The following is an 18594-nucleotide window of genomic DNA, read 5'->3' as shown; positions in this document are numbered from 1 at the left end:
GAAAAAGGGGGGGGGAGGAGGAGGAGGAGGAGCCATCAGCGGCCAGCCCCCCCAAAGGCCGGGTGGAACAGCTCCGTCTTGCAGGCCCTGCGAAAATTATTTAGATCCCGCAGGGCCCAAGGGCTGGAGACCCTCGTAGAGCGTTCCACCAGGCAGGGGCCATGAGCTGTGAGAAGCTATGGCCCGGTGGAGAACCAACCGCTGACATTGAGGGGCCAGGGGTCACCAGTAGGTTGGGAGTTGGGACATATGGGGCAAGACGGTCCCGCAGGTACGGAGGTCCCAGGCCGCGCAAGGCCTTAAAGGTCAATACCAACACCTTGAAAATGATTCGGAATTCAACTGGAAGCAAGTGCAGGCGGCGCAACACCGGTAAGATATGATCTCTGGTGGCACCCCTGTGAGCAGAGACAGGCCGTACTTATTCTGACCAGGGTTGGTTTTAGTTTCCGAATCAGACGCAAGGGAAGGCCTGCGTAGAGCGAGTTGCAATAGTCTAGCCTGGAGGTGACCGTTGCATGGATCACAGTAGCTAGATCCGTTTGAGAGAGGAAGGGGGCCAGCCGCTGGGCTTGACGAAGGTGGAAAAACGTAACCTGGGTTACATGGGCCACCTGGGTCTCCATTGAAAGAGACGAATCCAGGTGGACCCCCAGGCTACGAACGGAGGAGGCCGGTGCCAATGTAGCCCCCTCCCACACTGGCGGCTGGAAATCCCCAGCCCCTCCCTCCCGACCCAGCCAAAGGATCTCCTTCTTCGATGGATTCAGCTTTAACCTGCTCTGCTTCAACCAACCAGCAACCGCCTCCAAACATATTCCTCACCCCCCACCCCCCCAAGAATGTTACTGTATTTACGCTCTCTTACATGCAGTACCATTATTTCTGCCGGAATGTTTCTTGGGGACAATTTTTACCTACTGGCTGCTTCTCTGTCCTTTTCTTGAACTAGCCACATGAGTAATCCCACTCAAAACCAGGGGGCACCTCATAAATGCTATGTCATTGGATATTAATATTTTTTGTCAAAAACTCCAGAATCAATAGGTTTAGCTACACAATAAAGTAAATGAGGGCAACTGAGAACCATGGAAAATGAGGGTAAGTGGTGGCATTCAATCTGAAAAGTGATCATCCGCAAGAAGCAGCCCAAAATTGCCATGAATGAGAGGCAACTGTTAAATCATTGAAAATATTGGCAAAAGAAGGGCCATCACTCACAACCGAGGTTCAGTACCACATGGTATCCAGATGAGCTTCAGCAGGAGGTAGAAGATAAGAAAGTTCAACTCCATGAGCTGCTTATGTCTCTTGGAATCCAGCCCCAAGTCCTGTAGCTATCTATATGCTCACATTTCTTTTGATATGACTTCTACCTTGTATAAAGAACAGGGGGGAAAATCTAATATTGCCTTCTTGAAATCTTGGCTCTTTTCCTTCATTAACAATAGCCAGTCACCTCCAGGTTGCTATATTCTTTTATTGGCTAGTCTTCTATTATATACTTAACAAAATAAATAAATAACACTACAGCAGGTACAGAATCCCGAGACAAGGTTTGCTAGCAATATAAAATGTCACGAATATGCCGCATAGCCCCTCTCCTCCGCCACTAAGCCAGCTCCTCATAAAGTTTGGAACCGATATTAATATTTAACTTTTAACTCACAAGATCTTTCATGGTCTCAGCCCGACTTAATTAGCTGACATTTAGTTCCCACTCTTCTGGCTCACACTCTTCGAAGTCCTTGGGTACTAGTTTATTAACATTCCCCACAGTCAGCTGGAGCAGGCAGTTTTCAGAATCTTTATCAATTGTTCCTGAAGGCAACAGAATTCATTGCTGAATGCTATTAGACCAGCCTATCCTGTAAATATGTTTAAAGGCACTCGGAAAGTCCCTGCTTCTCCATTTCATTCAAATGAGCTTTGTGCATTGGTCTCGCGGTCTCTCTTCCCCCGCACTCTTCCCGATGCAGAGCCTCATTATGATATTCTTCCCAAAATGCAACAGTTACCTTTCTGGTAATTCATCAAGGTGGTCCTGGCTTTACTCAAGGTCTGTGCAACCACAGGTGACGTACCTGAGAAAAGCTCTCTAAAGCAGGGAGGCTCAATGCTTCATTTTCTCTGCCTGGCCTTGGGGGACGTGATCTTGTTTTAAAGGGCCCTCAAAGCTTATAGAGTTTTGGAAGGGGCATTGTATGCTTGATATTTGTTTTTAATGGATATTTGAGAGATGCATTCCAGCGGCTGGAATGGTCTTCTCTCTATCCAGCTGCCTAAGAGTTCTAATTTCTATACTTGATTTTCTCCTCCAGCTTCCATTCTCAGCTCGGCTTCCCATTCCCAGTGTGGTAAATCAAACAGCATAATCTTTTTTTCTCTAGACTGAATCAAAAAGGTTGGGTTCCCTATTCTCAGTGTGGCATTTTAGCCCATACTTGAACACATGAGAGTCAGTCTCTAAGATAAGGTACTGTATCTCCCCATGCCAGATGCACACAGCATAGAATTTTTTCAGGTAGACAGCTATGTTGGGCTGTAGTAGCAGAACAAAATTTGGGTCCAATAGCACCTTACAGATAACAATATTTTTCATGGTATAAGCTTCCGTAAGAAAAAACTCATGTCATCAGATACAAAGATCAGGTATCTAATAATCTGGCTTATATCCTGGAAAATTTCGTTGGTTTTTAAGGAGCTATTGGACTTGAATTTTGTTCTGTCATTGAATGTGAACCTTCCTTACTTGCCCCACTACTCTCTTTCTGCAGTTATATATCAAATTGCAAGGAAATCTATCAGGATTTCCACAGAAAATGGTCATTTTCAAAGCGAGACCACAAACGCAAAGAATACCCTCTCCTGACATACTAAGTACATGTGCAATATATGTAATACATCTATCATATCCTTATATAATTGTGCAAGCATAGGAACCCTGCAGGATCTGGAACTTAAAATTCTATATCCTGCAAATATCAGTTTTAAAAAGGAAGTGTCTGGTCCTCATGGCTGTGAAGCAAAACTTTTTAAAATATAGATAATGTCTGGTTATTCCTAAAGCAACACCACCTGCATTGCTGGAGCCTGGAAATCCAGTTCCTTGGATAGCTTACCTCTCACTGTAATTAGCAGTTGCAGAAACATTTTTTACACTTCATTTGCATAAGTCATAAAATCCAGGTTTCCTTGATGAGGAATATGGGCTACTTGCTCACAGAGATGTCATTGATTTGAGAGTGTGTGTTTGTGTGCTCGCACAAAGTGAGGTATCTCTGAGTTTACCCTTAAGCTAGGAGGTTGACAATTCTGGCATAGTTGTTAGAGATCCACATATGATCAAGCCACCAAATAACTTTAGCTCTAATTATCTAGTTAAGCTACCATAACAAAACATGCTGTATATGGTTGTGTTCAGTATAATTACAGAGTATCTCACACAGAAGTGCGATTAATCGTATTTCATTACATTACGATGCGGCACCCCTAATTTGCGATGAACTAAATGCGTGCTGGATGTCTACAGTATGAGTTAATATTCTTCCCATCGTATTTTGACTTATGTCAATAAGATACAAAACACAGCAGGACTAATATACATTTTCTAAGCATTGTGTTAGAATCTCATCTGTGCGTGCATGTGTGTATGACAGTGCATGCTGGGAGTAAATATGAGTGGAAAAATATGACTTGTTATTGAACAATCTTGTTTTTAGGGCTTATCTTAGTAAATAAAGTATTGATCTTTTCCATCGGGGACCTTTGGTGCAATTCCGCCCTCCATCCTTCAGTGCTGTGAATATAGTGGCAGCAGCTTATTCCTAGCTAACGGTATCAATCCACATTAAATATAATATCAGTCACAGCAAACCAGAGCTCTTTGCCCGATCGACCTGATGTGGAAAATGAAATCGATCATTAAAAAGTAAGTGTGTGATTCTTACCCAGTCGCCATCTTTATTTTGAATGACAACAATGGACAGCGATTTGGCTGTTAGAGTGTCTTTGACCTTAGCAAGATAATGCCCTCATAGACCAGGCTCTGGGCTCCTTGAACAAGTTTTGCTGAACTAATCTCGCTTCCTTCAGTGTTTGTACAGCTGGCAGATTTTTGCTACAGATAAAATATGCTTTCTCATCAGGATAATTAATTTTACTATTTTTCCTCTCCTGGGTTTAGTGTGAACATTTTACGTGTTAGTAAAATAAGAACTGTCAGAGCTAGAAGCTAAACGTCGTATTTCCGCTAATCACAGTGGCTTACTCTTAATTGCTAATTAAGCAGAAATATTTCATCAAGCAATGGCATATCATGTTATTCAGTGCCATTAGTCTTTACACACCTGCCTTTGCAGAATTGCAGAATATTTACTTGAAAGTAAGTCCTGTTGACTTCAAGGCAGTTTACTTCCAACTAGGTACCCTTAGGATCATGACCTTGCAAAACTGACCACAAATTTTACTGATTTGAAAATATCCCAGTAGCAACCTTCAGTTGGAAGGTGATATTCCCTAGGAATGCTGATGTTTTACATGATCCTATTTTGCACAATAGTATATGTTGCATTTTAGTGACATACAACAACACTTTGATCAATGAATCGTGTGTGATATTTTAGACAGGGATTTCATGATTTTTTACATGTTCTTCTTTATAATGCCAGCTAAATAAATTCTGTAGGAAGAAGAAAAGTTCAGAGTGATCTTGCTAATGATCTACTCAAAAAAGCCACTAACTTAGGGCTACTTCTGATGTTGTTTCAAGATATGGGCATCCACATTTGAAGATTCAGGAAAATGTAGCATGGAAAAGTATGTTTATTTTTGCGTCCTTGGAGAGTCAGTCCTTGGAAAGAAGGGTGGTAGCCATCTTATGTTGTTGTTTTTTTTAAAAAAAATTGCTATGAACGCTTTTTCTGAGCAAAAAAATGGCATATTCCAAATAAACTTCCCTCCCCCCTGCTGTGATATTCAAAATACATATTTATTTTACCCCATTGATACAGCAGTTGGTGAGACCATTCATTATTTTCCCAGGTTTTACACCTGGAAGTTAGCCTAAGTGGGACTTGCTTTCAGGTAAACATGCATAGGACTGTAGCATGGAGGAAGCAAGTTTGCTTAAAGCATGTATGTGTATACTCGTATCTTAAATTATTAAAAGTAAATTGTCTTAGATTTGCACAAGAGAATTACTATTGATCCAGATATTGTTCTTGCCTTTTTTTGCCATCAGTTTATAGCTGACTTATAGCAAACTCACCTGGTTGTCAACTTTCAGAGCTGGTTTGCCATTGCTTGCCTTGGTGTAGAGATCCTGGCCTCCCATCCAAGTACTAACTGACCCTATTTAACTTCTGAAATCTAATGAGCAGTCCAGTCTGAGCCATCCTTGTCAGGATGATGAATGAGCATTGGTGAAAGCGGATCAGCTGCGCCATTTTGCAAGGTCCATCTTTTATATCTCACAAGATGGCTCTGAAAGTTGAGAGTGATTTTTTTCAAGGGGGATACAAATAAATGTTTCTTAAGACACAACTGTTACTGGAAAAGCATGAGGAGTCCTTGCCTTTTTTACCTTGTTGAAATTTATGTCGACTTCTGTCACTGTGGGCATGGTTTCAATGCAACTAAGTGGTGCTGGAAATCCAGTGATGAACAAAGCAGATCATAACCAGTATTTGCCCAATAAATAAAGCGTAAACCCAGTGTCGAAGTGCTAAAATTAGGTGTTTATGAAAACGCAAACAATCACACCCAGTTGGACACTCTTTTACTGTACCTGTAAATAGCAATATCAAAGATTACGGGAGAGATAGGTGGAAAGCAGCGCTTTGCAACGTTTACACCTTCAAATTGGTTCACTTCATACATCTGGTAAGATGTTCTCCACAGAATTTTATACATACACTGGATTTTCCAGTATGCTGAGTCAACTTCTGGATAGGTTGAAAAAAAAATAACAATGTCTTTTTTTTAAAAAAAAAAGGGAAGAAAAAAGATTTACTGTTCCCCAAACTAATTTGGATACTGAGACCACTCCTGAGCAATTAAAATAAACTGATGAGATTTCATATTGATTATGATCCTTTGTAATATATATATATAATATAGATTTTGGGTAAGTTCTTTCCTTATCTTGGTCCTAAAAATCAATAAGATTCCATGAAGTGTGAAGGAAGCAATTTGACCCTTTCCATTTAATTTTCCACCCACCATGAATAGGGACTGAGCTTCTAGCTTTATTTGTCTAAGTGAAGCCAACTGGAAACCTCCTGGTTTCTTCTGCATATTTGGGGTGTTTGCTAAGCACATGAGCGCCAAAAAGCCCTCAAATTGATTTGGGGTGTTCATTTTTGTTAACCAACAGAACACAAACCTAGCCAAGTAGCCCAAACGTGTGGTTGAAGTGAAAGAAGATAATGTCAGTTCCAGAGGTAGACAATAGAACACTATTACAAAAGTATGAACCTGAGAAACTGTTTGACAAATCTTTAAAAACAGTTCATTTTATTTAGATAGAGCCTCTTGGCAAAATCTTTTACAAATGCTGAATTGCCAGTGAGTGAAAGAATAACATTCAGTAACAATATTAAGGCATTGGTTCTAGGCTCGGTTACATTTATTGTTATACTATTTTTTTTACAGTTTTATGCTACTGACATCTAATGGCTTAAGTTTTATAATGAGGTTTTTAATCACAAGCTGTATCGAGCAGGACTTTGAAGAGGTGGCACAGAAATATTCTAAATAAATATTTTGAAGTAAATTCCACTGATTTTAATTGAGTTTGTTTCCAGGAAAGCGTTCTCAGGGTAGGAAGCCTATGGCTTTCATGTTGCCCAATCCAATTAAACTGAAACAGGTACAACTGAATGTAAGTCAATGAAGTCCCATTCACCAGAATGGAAGTAGCATACCAGCTGTAAGCATATTACTTGGAAATATGTGCACTGATATCAGTGGGCTTTGCTTCTAAGTAATATGTTCAGAGGCAGGTTACCAGTCACTGTAAATTTGCCATCTGTCCTTTGCAAGGCTTGTGGGTAAGACTGCAAACTATGAAACCAGAACTCAGTTAAGATATAAACTGGGTTATTAGCTCCAGTTAAAGCCAATTTAGTACAAGACAGTTCACAATGAATGGATGCACCAAGACCATGTACCTGGCTCATATGTAAAATACTTTTAGCTCTAATATTAAAGCAAATCAAATTTCAGAGGAATTCATTGTCCATCTAAATTCTGCAAATATTAAAATCTGTAAAGACATCAGAAGAAATTTGATTACTAGGAATAAAGCATATTTAAAAGCAAGCATGCAAGGGCGAATTTAGCAAGACACTTTACATGGCGAAGTTATTGATAGTTCAGCGTTGACACGTTTTATCATTATTTTGTGGTATTTCAAGGATGCTCCTTCCTTTTTTAACTCCTAAAATACTATTAAACTGTATAAAGGTTTTCATTGATTGCCTGGTTACCTCAAAACAGAAAAGCTATTTATTCTCCAGAATTATTTTTTCAATAGACTGATTTGCATCCTTCCCAACCCAGCTCCTAAAATGCTAATTAAACCTGTGGGTGACTTTAAGTTTCCTATTTTTCCAATAATCTATTTTTTTAAAATTTGTGAGTGATCAGCATGTGATCTAGTCTATAAGTATAAGTATAAGTCTATCTGCTTAGCAAGAAAACGTTACCAGGACGTGAGCAACAATTTATGTTAGCTATAGGGCAAGGGTTACTGGATGAATTAGCTTTCTTATTATGAAAAATTTCAAATTTTGAATAACAATATAAAAATGCCTTCCCACAAAAGCAATTCTTGAACATACTTTATGAGTGCCAGGAACTTGCATTTTTGCAACAGAGTTGGTGGACAGGTCAAAGAGTAGATCAACATTTACCCTGTGATTTCCAGGTCATCACACAAATATCAGCAATTGCCAAATATGAGCTCAGAAGGTTCCCCCATACATATTTTAAGGTTGAGGCTTCCATATTCATTCATCCTTGGAATCCAGTCCTTGGCTAAAATGACAGAACAATACATAAGCACAATTATTTGACTTCATCACCTCTCAGTACTGATAACCATTAGTCAACATGCTACCAGTCAGAAGTAACCATTCCTCTTACAAAGAGCCATTGGATTTTTTAGAAGTTCATATGAATGACACAACAGTCTTATTATCACGGAAAGCATTTTCTCCACTAACCAGTTTAAAAAGTCCCAGTTTATGGTCCCTATCAAATGGTGAAAATGGCAAATTTAATATATTAGCTTGTCAATACAAAAAAATCAGTTTTTTGGATAGACATTTTCTTCAAAAAGTGAAAATAAAGTATGGAAGGCAGAGATCGTAGAGCTATTTCAGTCATTGTTCTTCATCTGTAATATTAGTTGACTGCTGTTTTGCTAGAGTTCACTATGTGTCTCAGGCTTTGCACAAAGACCTGAACAGGAGAGGAGAAAGTAACACATCAATAAACCATTCAACAATTGGATTCTGTCACAACTGCACAGCTTTTTCATTCAGCAACACAAGTTTTCAATCTAGAAGATCCTGACCATAATAATGCAACAAATCATGGTTAAAACCAAGTAAAACTGTATTTTCTAGAAATTTATTTGGCGCCAATGAACTAGGTTGGAAGTACCTCCAAGCTTGGATGATTTGGAACAGTTCTTTCAAACAGAACAACTTTAAAAGAAGACTGCACGTTTCCACAAGGGGTATTATCATTATCGGCATGTTAAAATGTGAAGGAAATTAAAACGAACAGCTAACTTGCAGTTCTAAGTCTTGTACAGACTGAAAGTTTTGTACAAATGGGACATTTAAAGTTTGATAGCTTCATATCCACTTGAAGTAATTTCCTCCATTACGAGTTATACAATGGCATCTCAAAGTATATATCAAAAAGAGATTCCAAACTTAGTAAAGAAATGTCATTCTTCACATAAGCCTACACAACACTACTTCTAGTTATGTTATCAAATACCTCCAGTAAGGGAGTCTAAAATCATGACTGACCCTCAATCCAGTTATTTTGGAGTCACCAGGCTTGGACTATAAACTGTTCTCTGACAAGAGCTATGGGCTTGATATTCCTTAAAGTATTTCAGCCAACAAGATGTAACAAATTCAGGTTTCTTTATGCACATGCTAGTACACACACATTTGTGTGTATGCATCTTTTCTTAAAAGTCAAAACCAATACCAAATGTTAAAATGTTAAAACCCAACTGTCAAAATGACATTTTTCTTCTTTTTCAAAAAAATAAATACGTATGAAAGAAGAGCATTATGCACCCAAGTCTGAACTGTCTTTTTGTGCCTGCAAAGCTTGTATTTATAGAACACAGTGCAGGAGAAGGATATAATGAAACACTCTAATTATTTACTGGAAATTCCCTAAGTTGTTGGGGAGAAGGGAACCTCTCGGTTGAACGTGGAATTGCGCAAATCTTCATAAAAGAATTACATCCATGGAGGGAAACACTGACTTAGTCCCAAGGGTTTGTATTCCAGTGCTGTGGAAAGTGTTGCTTCCTTCAGGTACATGAAAGAGAGCTGTATTGTTCAGAACTATGTTGCACCGCTTTGGGTTTGGCAAATTATCCTGAAGAACGGCTCTCAGTGAGGGCTAGTCACCTGGAAAACGTTGACTTTCAAAGCCCTGCTATGAGAAGAATAATAGACATATTGGAATGAGGTAAAGAGTGGGGGAGGGAGGGAGGGGTGGAAAGCAAACCGCGTACTTTTAGAGTAGAATAGATGTATTTTTTTTCCCTGTCTTTGCGTGACTTGACAATGCATGAATGGTTTCCGCTCAAGCTTCCCACATAAATAAATTTACCTTTGGGATGAAAATGGAAAATTTCAGCCAAAGAGAATAATTTTGCAGAGTTATGAGCATGTGAAGAGGATTATTAGAATGGAAGTCTCTAAGTTACCTTAATAATAAAGTTGGGCTGGGCTGGGGGTACATGGCAGCTACAACCATGCGTTGTGTTCCATTGGTAAATTGACTGACAGAAGTCCATACATTAACCCAGAATATTCTTGGCCAGTTTCCTAATTCTGATTATTACAAACAATATCATTGCTATGATTCTTTTCAAAGTGTCGGGCAGAAACTGGTGGACCGAGGAAGTTTGAACTTTATACAAAGATTCTCCTTACCGCCCTAATCATTTAGACCTGCCTTTGATACATTAAGGGAGCACAGTTCATCCTAACATAGACCAAGATCTCTGAAAATGCTTTGGAACCATGCAAAGCTCAGCCTCCAGCTTAGAGCTGCAAATGAAAATAAGCAAAACACAGTCCCTGGTGTTTTAAACTGGGGTAGGAAAAGAAGAACAGCAAAGAAGGTAAAGTGTATCTGCAACACGTTTTTGATTCCTTGCCACCTTTTTTTTTTGATTCCTTGATAAGGATAGTATAGAGATTTGCAATAAGATCAAAGACCACTTTTGACAGATAACTGAGCTACAGTTGTCTGTATCAAACAGTTCCATCCCATTAACACATTTCACTGAAGTATTTTTTTTGGCTCTTTAGTCAAGCAAAAGATGCAAATGTCACGTAAACACCTAAAGGAGTGCCAGTAGACCTCATGGGGGAAAGGGATGCCGATTATGCCATATTGGTACCACATATTCTACAGGAATCTATGCAACTTCTCCCATATATGCCTTCAGAGAAGATGCCACAGCCCTTAATCATTTTCTGTTGTACAATGGAAGAAGTGCAGAGCCAATTAATTCCAATTTTAGTCAGCTGCTTCTAGGCCACCCTAAGTACAAGATATTCCCTGAACTTTGCTTTGTGAAATTCTGCAAAATATTCAGAGGCACGCTGTTTGTAGTTTGCTCCCCTGCAAAATTCCTAGGCTCATAATCAGCTTTGCCGTAGGCACAGTATTTCCATGGGCCATTTGGGTTCCTGAAAACGTACATTTTTCATAAAGCTACACGTGAATCTAAAACAGTATCTTGAGTATATTTCAGCACAAACTGTGGGGCTGATGGGACCGCCTGCCAACATTAACACAAGTTTATAACAAAGCTGTAATATAATATAGATGGGGAATGAATTATAGATGCGCAACGTACATACAGATTGCTGTATGTTTTGTCGTGCTGTCCTTCCTCTGCAGTGAATTCCTATTAACAGTTGCTGGAGAATTCCACTTTTATTCTGTTCTTGTTGCCAAATGTAATTCTCCTGCTAATTCAGAATCTGATTCCCTGCAGAGTTCAGGAGAGCTGTTTAGTCTTCCTTTTGTTGAGGACAATTATCTGAATTAATTTAAGAATTGTGCATTATGGCTTTTGCTTTTGTTTTTTTCTAAAAAAGAAAATCTACCTCTACATTTGAATTAGAAGGCTCTTTTCAGTGTTGACACTTTCCCTTATTAAAAAAAAATGGGGGGATGACACACATTGCGGCTATTTACCTTGCCTTTCTCTCCTGTGTGTCTGGGGTTTCTCTTTTGCGTGGCTGCCATGCTTTTAGTCCAGAGAGGGTTTCAAGGTCAAGTACAAGGACTGCTAGGTCCTACCACTGGATATCTTCTGGCCTCCTGTCCAGGACCCAAATGGGAAACTTTTTATTCATCACTCCCTTTGCTTTCAATAGCTACTCAGTTCTCCAAGGCTGAACATGTATTTTGCTGTTTCATGTAAAGGCCTTTCACAATTTACTACAAACCAGTCCATTTTTAACCTGGATAGATGTGAAGATAACTCGATTTTGATATAAGTAAGTATACTGAGATTGGGATTATAGATACAGTTTTTGGGGAGTAAACTCCACCGTAATCAGCAGGGCTTGCTTCTGAGTAAACACGGCTAGACTGAGACTTACAATCAAAATCAACCTGAAAGTTCCCAGTCTTCCACAGATTGGGAAGAAAGTTAGGCAAGTTTTGGGGATGGCTGTTGATTTCTTTCAGATTGTTTTAAGGAAGAAGGATCCTGGAGATACAGGCTGAAACATTTCTGTGCTATTTTAATAAATATTAAAATATGAATCAGGAAACTGTTGCTTTTGAAACCAACCAAGAAAGAATGCAAAAGAATCCTCTGGAACTTGAAAGTCTATCCACCCACTCCTAAGCACATTTATTTGGAAGTGAGTCCTGCTAAGCGTAAGGGACTTGGCTCACATGTAAACTTGCCTAAATTGCCCCCTAATATACTGCAGCATTCACTTCCAGAAGCTCAAGATTACTCCGGAAGATGCTGCGGGAAAGGGAATTTATTACTTTTGTCTTTAGCATAAACACACAACTTTCAGAATGCTTCTGGCTAAGAGGTAAATTATTTCACACAAAAGCTACAGGCACATTTGAATTTAGGTCAACATGTTGGCAAAAAAGACTCATAAAGACTCATAAAATTAACTTGGTTCTCTTGGTTCATTAATTTCCCTTTCTCTTAATTTTTATCAAACTTGGGAGGGGGAGAGTCAGGGGGGAGGAGAACAGATAATGGTAAATGCATGGTGCACATGGTGAAACAATAGTGTTTTGCAAACTATCTTAGCTGATCACTTTTTCAAATACATTAAGAAAAAAGATAAATAAGTCTGACAATGATAATTGAAAATAAATAACTGTAAAAAAAGTAACTGTGTATGTGGCAAGGAGGGCCTTTGATAGACTTTCAGATGTTTATCATAATTGTTATGAAACCCTCCCCTATTGTAGCATCTTTTATCTCCTGTACTGAAAATGTCCTTTGCACTCAAAATCAGTATTATATCTATTGTCTGTCAAACAAGTAGTGATTCTTATATGATGAATCTTTTTCTACACATCCCTACTCTTCAGCAACGTGGTAGTTTAACTTTATTTAAAAGTCAAGCAGAATTCTCATCCTGGGCTTGCACCAATATACAAAACTGAAGTGGCTGAAAAGCCTCAGTTTTCCTAATAGGGAATTATCTATCCAGGGATTCTTTAGGCAGAAACGGAGGGACGATGACATAGAGCAAATTTTATTTTAAAGGACCAAGTAAAAACATCAACTCTTTAAAAGTTACTGAATGTAAACAAAGATGCTGCCACTCCAGCATCAATGACAAACTGGAATCCGCCACAACTATTTTTAGTGATGTGAGGCCTATTTTTCATAATTTTCTTTTATTCAGGGATCTGGAAGGCTCAAAAATATATAACCGCTATAAATGAACCTCGGGAACCCTATGATGAAAGTTGGGATAGAAATGTTTTAATTAATTAATTAACTAACTCATTAGGGATCTTTGCCTCGGCCTTCAATGAGTCTTGGATGGCAGTCTCTGTGCTTTCCACGCTGAGGAACTTTTTTCGGGGCATTGTGATCACAGGGACTTAATGAAAGCATGCAGAACAGGCAGGTGAAATTTTTAAAAATGGCGACGTGTTAGAAGACGAGCAAGAACTGCGGGGGCACATGTTAAATCCATCCCAAAGAACCCGCTTTCGACACACGCATGCAGCCCTCCATGGCAAGGCAATGTCAACACTTATCCAGCTACAAATATTTTTCCAAAGTGCCTTTGCTACACCCAAGCAGTGCAACTTGGTTGAAGGGGGAGGTGGGGGGGGGAGAGAGAGAGATGCTGTTGAGAGGGAGAGCACATGTTACATCAGACACAGTACCTGATTTTTCAATGCACAGCCTGTCAGCCAGAAAGTCTGCCTCCTGGGCGATAAGTGAGAATATTTCATCTTCATACTGTTCTATGATAGTTTCACACTGAAAGGGGGAAAAATAGTTGCTCTCTAGCAAAGAACTAAACAAGACCATTTATACAGAGCAGCAGCAAAGGAATACAAGGTGAAGAGTGCCATGTGGTACGTTTGGCTGGTGCCTCCCAATCTTCTTTTGTTTTGTTTCTTCTTGTAATTAGCAACATATCCAGCATTTCAACTTATGCTAATTCGGGGCTCATTCCTAACAAAAATGCCCCCCTTGCGTTAAGAGCTGTTTATTGTTGTTAAAAAAAATCACACTCAGATTGTGAACATTTTCACTCATCGTGGTGTGTACCCTCACTGTGAACCTGTTAGGTGAAATTTACATGAAAACCTGATTTTTAAAAATAATAATTGCGTGGATTGTTCTCGGAATTCAAAGACATATACATCCTGCCTTGGTTTTGCTTTTTACTGAAATCCTGGCCTATTTTAAAATGCCAAACACGATCACCAATTGGATCTTCAAACACTGGTTGGATTTCTAATTTTCTGAACTGTGGGTGTTGCCTTCGCAGAGCCTCATTGGCCGACTGGTACCGGTAGTAATGCTTGGCTCAGCGTAGCAATTTTACTGTAATTTGGGTGTGTGCATTACAATCCCTAAAACTGCAGCCTCGACCATGGGAAAAGAGTCATGAAATACATACTTTAAAAATAAAAACAATATATTTCAGACAGGAGGCCAAAAATCTAGCACAAAGGCTGCCCAACTTTCACCCAGCCCCAATGATGACAGCTAATATGTGCCATCAGATACAATTTCAGCATATTAAATTAAACACAGAAAAAGGCAAGAATTGCCAATCTCATCTCAAAAGAACCAAGAGCAATTGGACCAACTATCTTGATATATGTACAAAGCATCCCGATACTTCCGCTGCATTGAAATTAGCTGAAATCAGGCCAGTCCTAAACACATTTAATTCTAAAAAAGCTTTGAAAACAATGGAGGATACTCTCTACAGAAACAGCTTCAGACTAGAGTGGGAATCTATCTCTATTCCCCTGTCTTATAGACTGGTTTTTTTTTAAAAAAAAACAAGCATTCTTTGACGTCCCCATGACGCTCAACGTGTGGAGAAAAAAAAGAGAAGCATTTGATGAAGGAACACTCTGGCACTAGGCCAGCAAGAAAAGCCATGCTTTCCTTTGCTTCCACTGGCTCTAGGCCCTCGTTCTTGCTCAGGCCACGACTTCCCTTTCAACCAGATCCAAGGGGGGAAAAAAGGATAATAGCACAGACTCCCCTTTCCCCACCAGTCGAGCGATAAACATTTGAAGCAACTCTCACATTAATTTGAATTGTTAGCCTAGCATCACAACTGCCTACGCCTTGTTGAAGTTAGCAGGAGAGAAGAACAGATATGTTTTTTAAAAAGAATCTAGCAGGAGATAAATCTTAGCACAAAAACAGACAGCGGCTGCATCTACATATGTAACCAGTATACAGAATTATGCAACATTTTGATGCATATGCAATGCTTTTGCTTAAAAACCCATAAGTCATGCCAGATTGTTATTCCTAATTACTTTGTAAGGATGCAGCAATACAATGAGAACCATGAGTTTACACTAAATGAAATGATTTAATATACAGTCTCAAATATTATGCTAATAGCAATTCAGCCTGAAATGTCAGCAGTTTATTATGATGTCTTACCGCATATTTTAAAGGCTTATAAGCATCGGAATAAAAAAAGTATTTTTTGTATTCTGCATAGATTGGCTCATCCTTCCGAGGAGCGTATCTCTTGAATTTCTTTTCCTTCGTGTCTGGATCGTCTTGAAGTTGGTAATCGTTCATCCGATCGCATATCTTTTCCAAAACATCCGTTAAAAAGGTCTCAGATTTTGCAAAAGGGATCTAAAGGGGAAAAAAAGGAAAACTGTTACCAATTTTAAACTTCAACCATTATCAGAGCTAACAGTATAATCTTACAGAAGCAGAAATGCCTAAAATCAATCAAAGGAAGAGGTCAACAGATCTCCATGTCTGCATAACTGCTAATCCACACTACATACATATTTAAAAATGTACCCTGAAGCTAAATGAATCTTAAAAAAAAAATAAACATTCCAAGCTTCCACAAAATATTCCTTTCAGGATCGAAATAATATACCAAGCAATTAAATGTTAAGCACATTTTGAAACTCTGTGTGCCAGGCACAGCAAATACAGAGCAAGACTTGTCTTTCTGTGCCCAGTGTTTTCTTGGCGCGACCCCGAAAAGATTTCTTGCTGGAGATTTCAGCTTCACTTCTTTAAATGGAGCACAGTTGCTACAAAGTCTCTCCCTCCCCTTCCCCTTCAGTTGGTCTTTCTTTCTTGCTGTTCGTCAACTCTGAAGCAGCTGTTTAAAGCCTCCCAGGGGTTTTTGCAAAGAAAATAATGGCTTACAAAATGCAAGTTCTCCCAGGTTCTACTATTTCAAGCTTTATTTCCAAACAGCTGGCCCGTGTCTTTGCCCATTCCTCTTCCTTCAGAGTTAAGCCAGAATCCAGCGGAAACATTTAGACTGCTACCTACATACTTAGTAAGAGTCTTCACAGCTAGTGTGGCAGGGGTCAAAGAGCATCCCTCGTCCTTGGTAACAGGGACAAAAAACTTCTCTCCCGTCTAGACAGGTCAAGGTGCAAGATGAGCCTATCCCTGTTGCTTCTTCCGGAAGGGGGCGTGAATTGAAGCCAAGTGCACAGTAAACAACGGGGCCGCATCCCTGGGCCTTTAGAAGATTTCCCCCCCTCTCCACCCTCTACTGATCAAAGTAGGAAGTTTTCATGACAACCATAGTCAAAGGGACTGAATCACAAATGAACTCGATTTCTGCAATGTTGATATATCCAGTCTCCATTGTCTCTTTTCAGACTCAGTATGAACCCTTCCGGTCTCAATGATTACATTACAGAAGCATTTTCATATGTGTGCTCCATTTACACAAAGGGTTTCCTTGCTTCACCACCATCTGGCTACAAATCAGATAAATAAAGGCAGGAGAATTAAAATTAAAGCTTAGAGTCCCTTCCCCCATCGCCACCCCCAACCCGCACCTCCTGTGCTTCTTAAATTAGGGCCTTTTATGAGACTTTTCTCCTCTTGCTTGACCTCGTTTTGTATTCAGAAACAAACTTTTTATGAAATTTGGGGAAAACAAAAAAGGTAAACTAGAGATAAGTACTCCAATTAAAGAAGAGGGGATCATAGAGAAAGAATTTGTAGTGACAAATGCTTATTTTAAGTACCATACTGAAGGTCAATTCATAAATTAAGCAGTATGGTCAAATATCTCTGTGCAGCTGTCAATCTAATGGCCAAACATAATGATCCCAAGAAGACAACATGAAATATGCAATCCAGGTCCAATTCTCCCCTGCCCCACCCCAAAACACATCATGATTTGGGATTCATAAGCCAAATACCCTGCGGTTATTTAATTTCAGTGGAATTCTATGTTCACCTGTATAGGATCTAGACAGAAATAAAGGAGTTGATTTCCAATACTTTCTTGCCTTTCTGAATGCCACAACATCTTTGTTTTCCAAGACAATAAAAAATAAATCTCATTGCATAGGCCAAGGATGTAATAAAATGGTTACGGGACAAAATGATATGATGACGCTTAAAGCTCAGCAAGTTTGAGCTGAGATGTAACCGAGCCCAGATTTGAGCTATCCGATCTTAAAGCTGTAATAGCCACCGTCTAACACAGAATTAATAGTGCTTAAGCTCATTGATTTCAATGAGCTTAAGCGTGCTTAACTTTGTGTTGGATTGTGGGCATAGTGGATTATACAGAACAGTACATGTAACCCATGAAACCAACGGCTGTATATTATGTTTTCACCTTTGAATGGACATGCAAGGCATTTAAATATGGCCGAGATATCATGTTCGGTATTTCTTAGCCATCTTATTGGGGGAAAAAAGACCTATAATTTGTTCACAGCATCAGAATGGCAATTTCACTATGTTAGGGAGGGGGGGGAAATAAGGTATTTTTCTTGTGTGGTTGCTTATATTCACTATCACACATAAGCAGCAAGTATCACTGCAGACCATAAGTTGACTGAGATTCCAAAAATGCAAGCTGGAACCTCAAAATACAAAAAAAGAAATGCAAATCAGTCCCAGTATAGACATATTTATGGATCCAACATGGGTAAGAATTCAATGTGCTCAAGAATTTGCTGGACTGACTGTGTGTATATAAGCATATTCTGGACTGATTATCTATCTATCTATCTATCTATCTATCTATCTATCTATCTATCTATCTATCTATCTATCTATCTATCTATCTATCTATCTATCTATCTATCTATCTATCTATCTATCTATCTATCTATCTATCTATCTATCGTTTATTTTGGAAATACAGTTTTTAAAACAAAACTATCCAAGTTTCAAATATAGGAGATTGAAATTACTTTTTTTTTGTATACATACTGAGGATTACATATACCAAGAAAATAGGCTTTGGTTAATTAATGCATACATTCCTCTTCAACACACAATTCTATACTGTATAGTATGGGTCTACTTGGATATATATCAGCACTGAGAAAGAACTGGATTAAAACAAGCATATTTCATGTTTTGCTTGCAACAAACAAGGGACTTGAATTATTTTATGTGCTGAATTATAAATATATAATATAGCAAAGTAGAGCTAAACAAGAGTTGACGTGGTGGTTGATCTTAGTTACAAACACTTTCCTTACTTTCTTTCTAAACTCAGCATGGGACTTCAGGTTAGCTTCCTTTTCCCACACAATTATTAAGAGATTAAACTCCGCTTCCCCCTAATCTTGGGTGCCACTTTAACCACA

The 18594-nt window shown here is 39.0% G+C and overlaps 1 protein-coding gene across 2 annotated transcripts in view; it reads right to left on the bottom strand.

Moving 5' to 3' along the window:
- Nucleotides 1-6488: 6488 nt before the first annotated feature.
- CNPY1 (canopy FGF signaling regulator 1) overlaps nucleotides 6489-18594 on the bottom strand; it is a 55321-nt gene continuing 43215 nt past the window's right edge. Inside the window, exons 5-7 of one of the 2 annotated variants that reach the window (XM_048511792.1) lie at nucleotides 15428-15631; nucleotides 13669-13765; nucleotides 6489-8466 (exon numbers count right to left, since the gene is read on the bottom strand). In XM_048511792.1, the coding sequence (XP_048367749.1) occupies nucleotides 8429-8466; nucleotides 13669-13765; nucleotides 15428-15631 (339 nt within the window). In that variant the 3' untranslated portion in view covers nucleotides 6489-8428. The remainder of the gene's footprint in view (nucleotides 8467-13668; nucleotides 13766-15427; nucleotides 15632-18594) is intronic. The other variant, XM_048511793.1, reaches the window with a different exon arrangement.

This window comes from Sphaerodactylus townsendi, linkage group LG11 (genome assembly GCF_021028975.2).
Source record: "Sphaerodactylus townsendi isolate TG3544 linkage group LG11, MPM_Stown_v2.3, whole genome shotgun sequence".
Lineage (NCBI taxonomy): Eukaryota > Metazoa > Chordata > Lepidosauria > Squamata > Sphaerodactylidae > Sphaerodactylus > Sphaerodactylus townsendi.
Note: the sequence above shows the minus strand (reverse complement) of the source record. Positions and strands in the feature narration are given on the sequence as shown.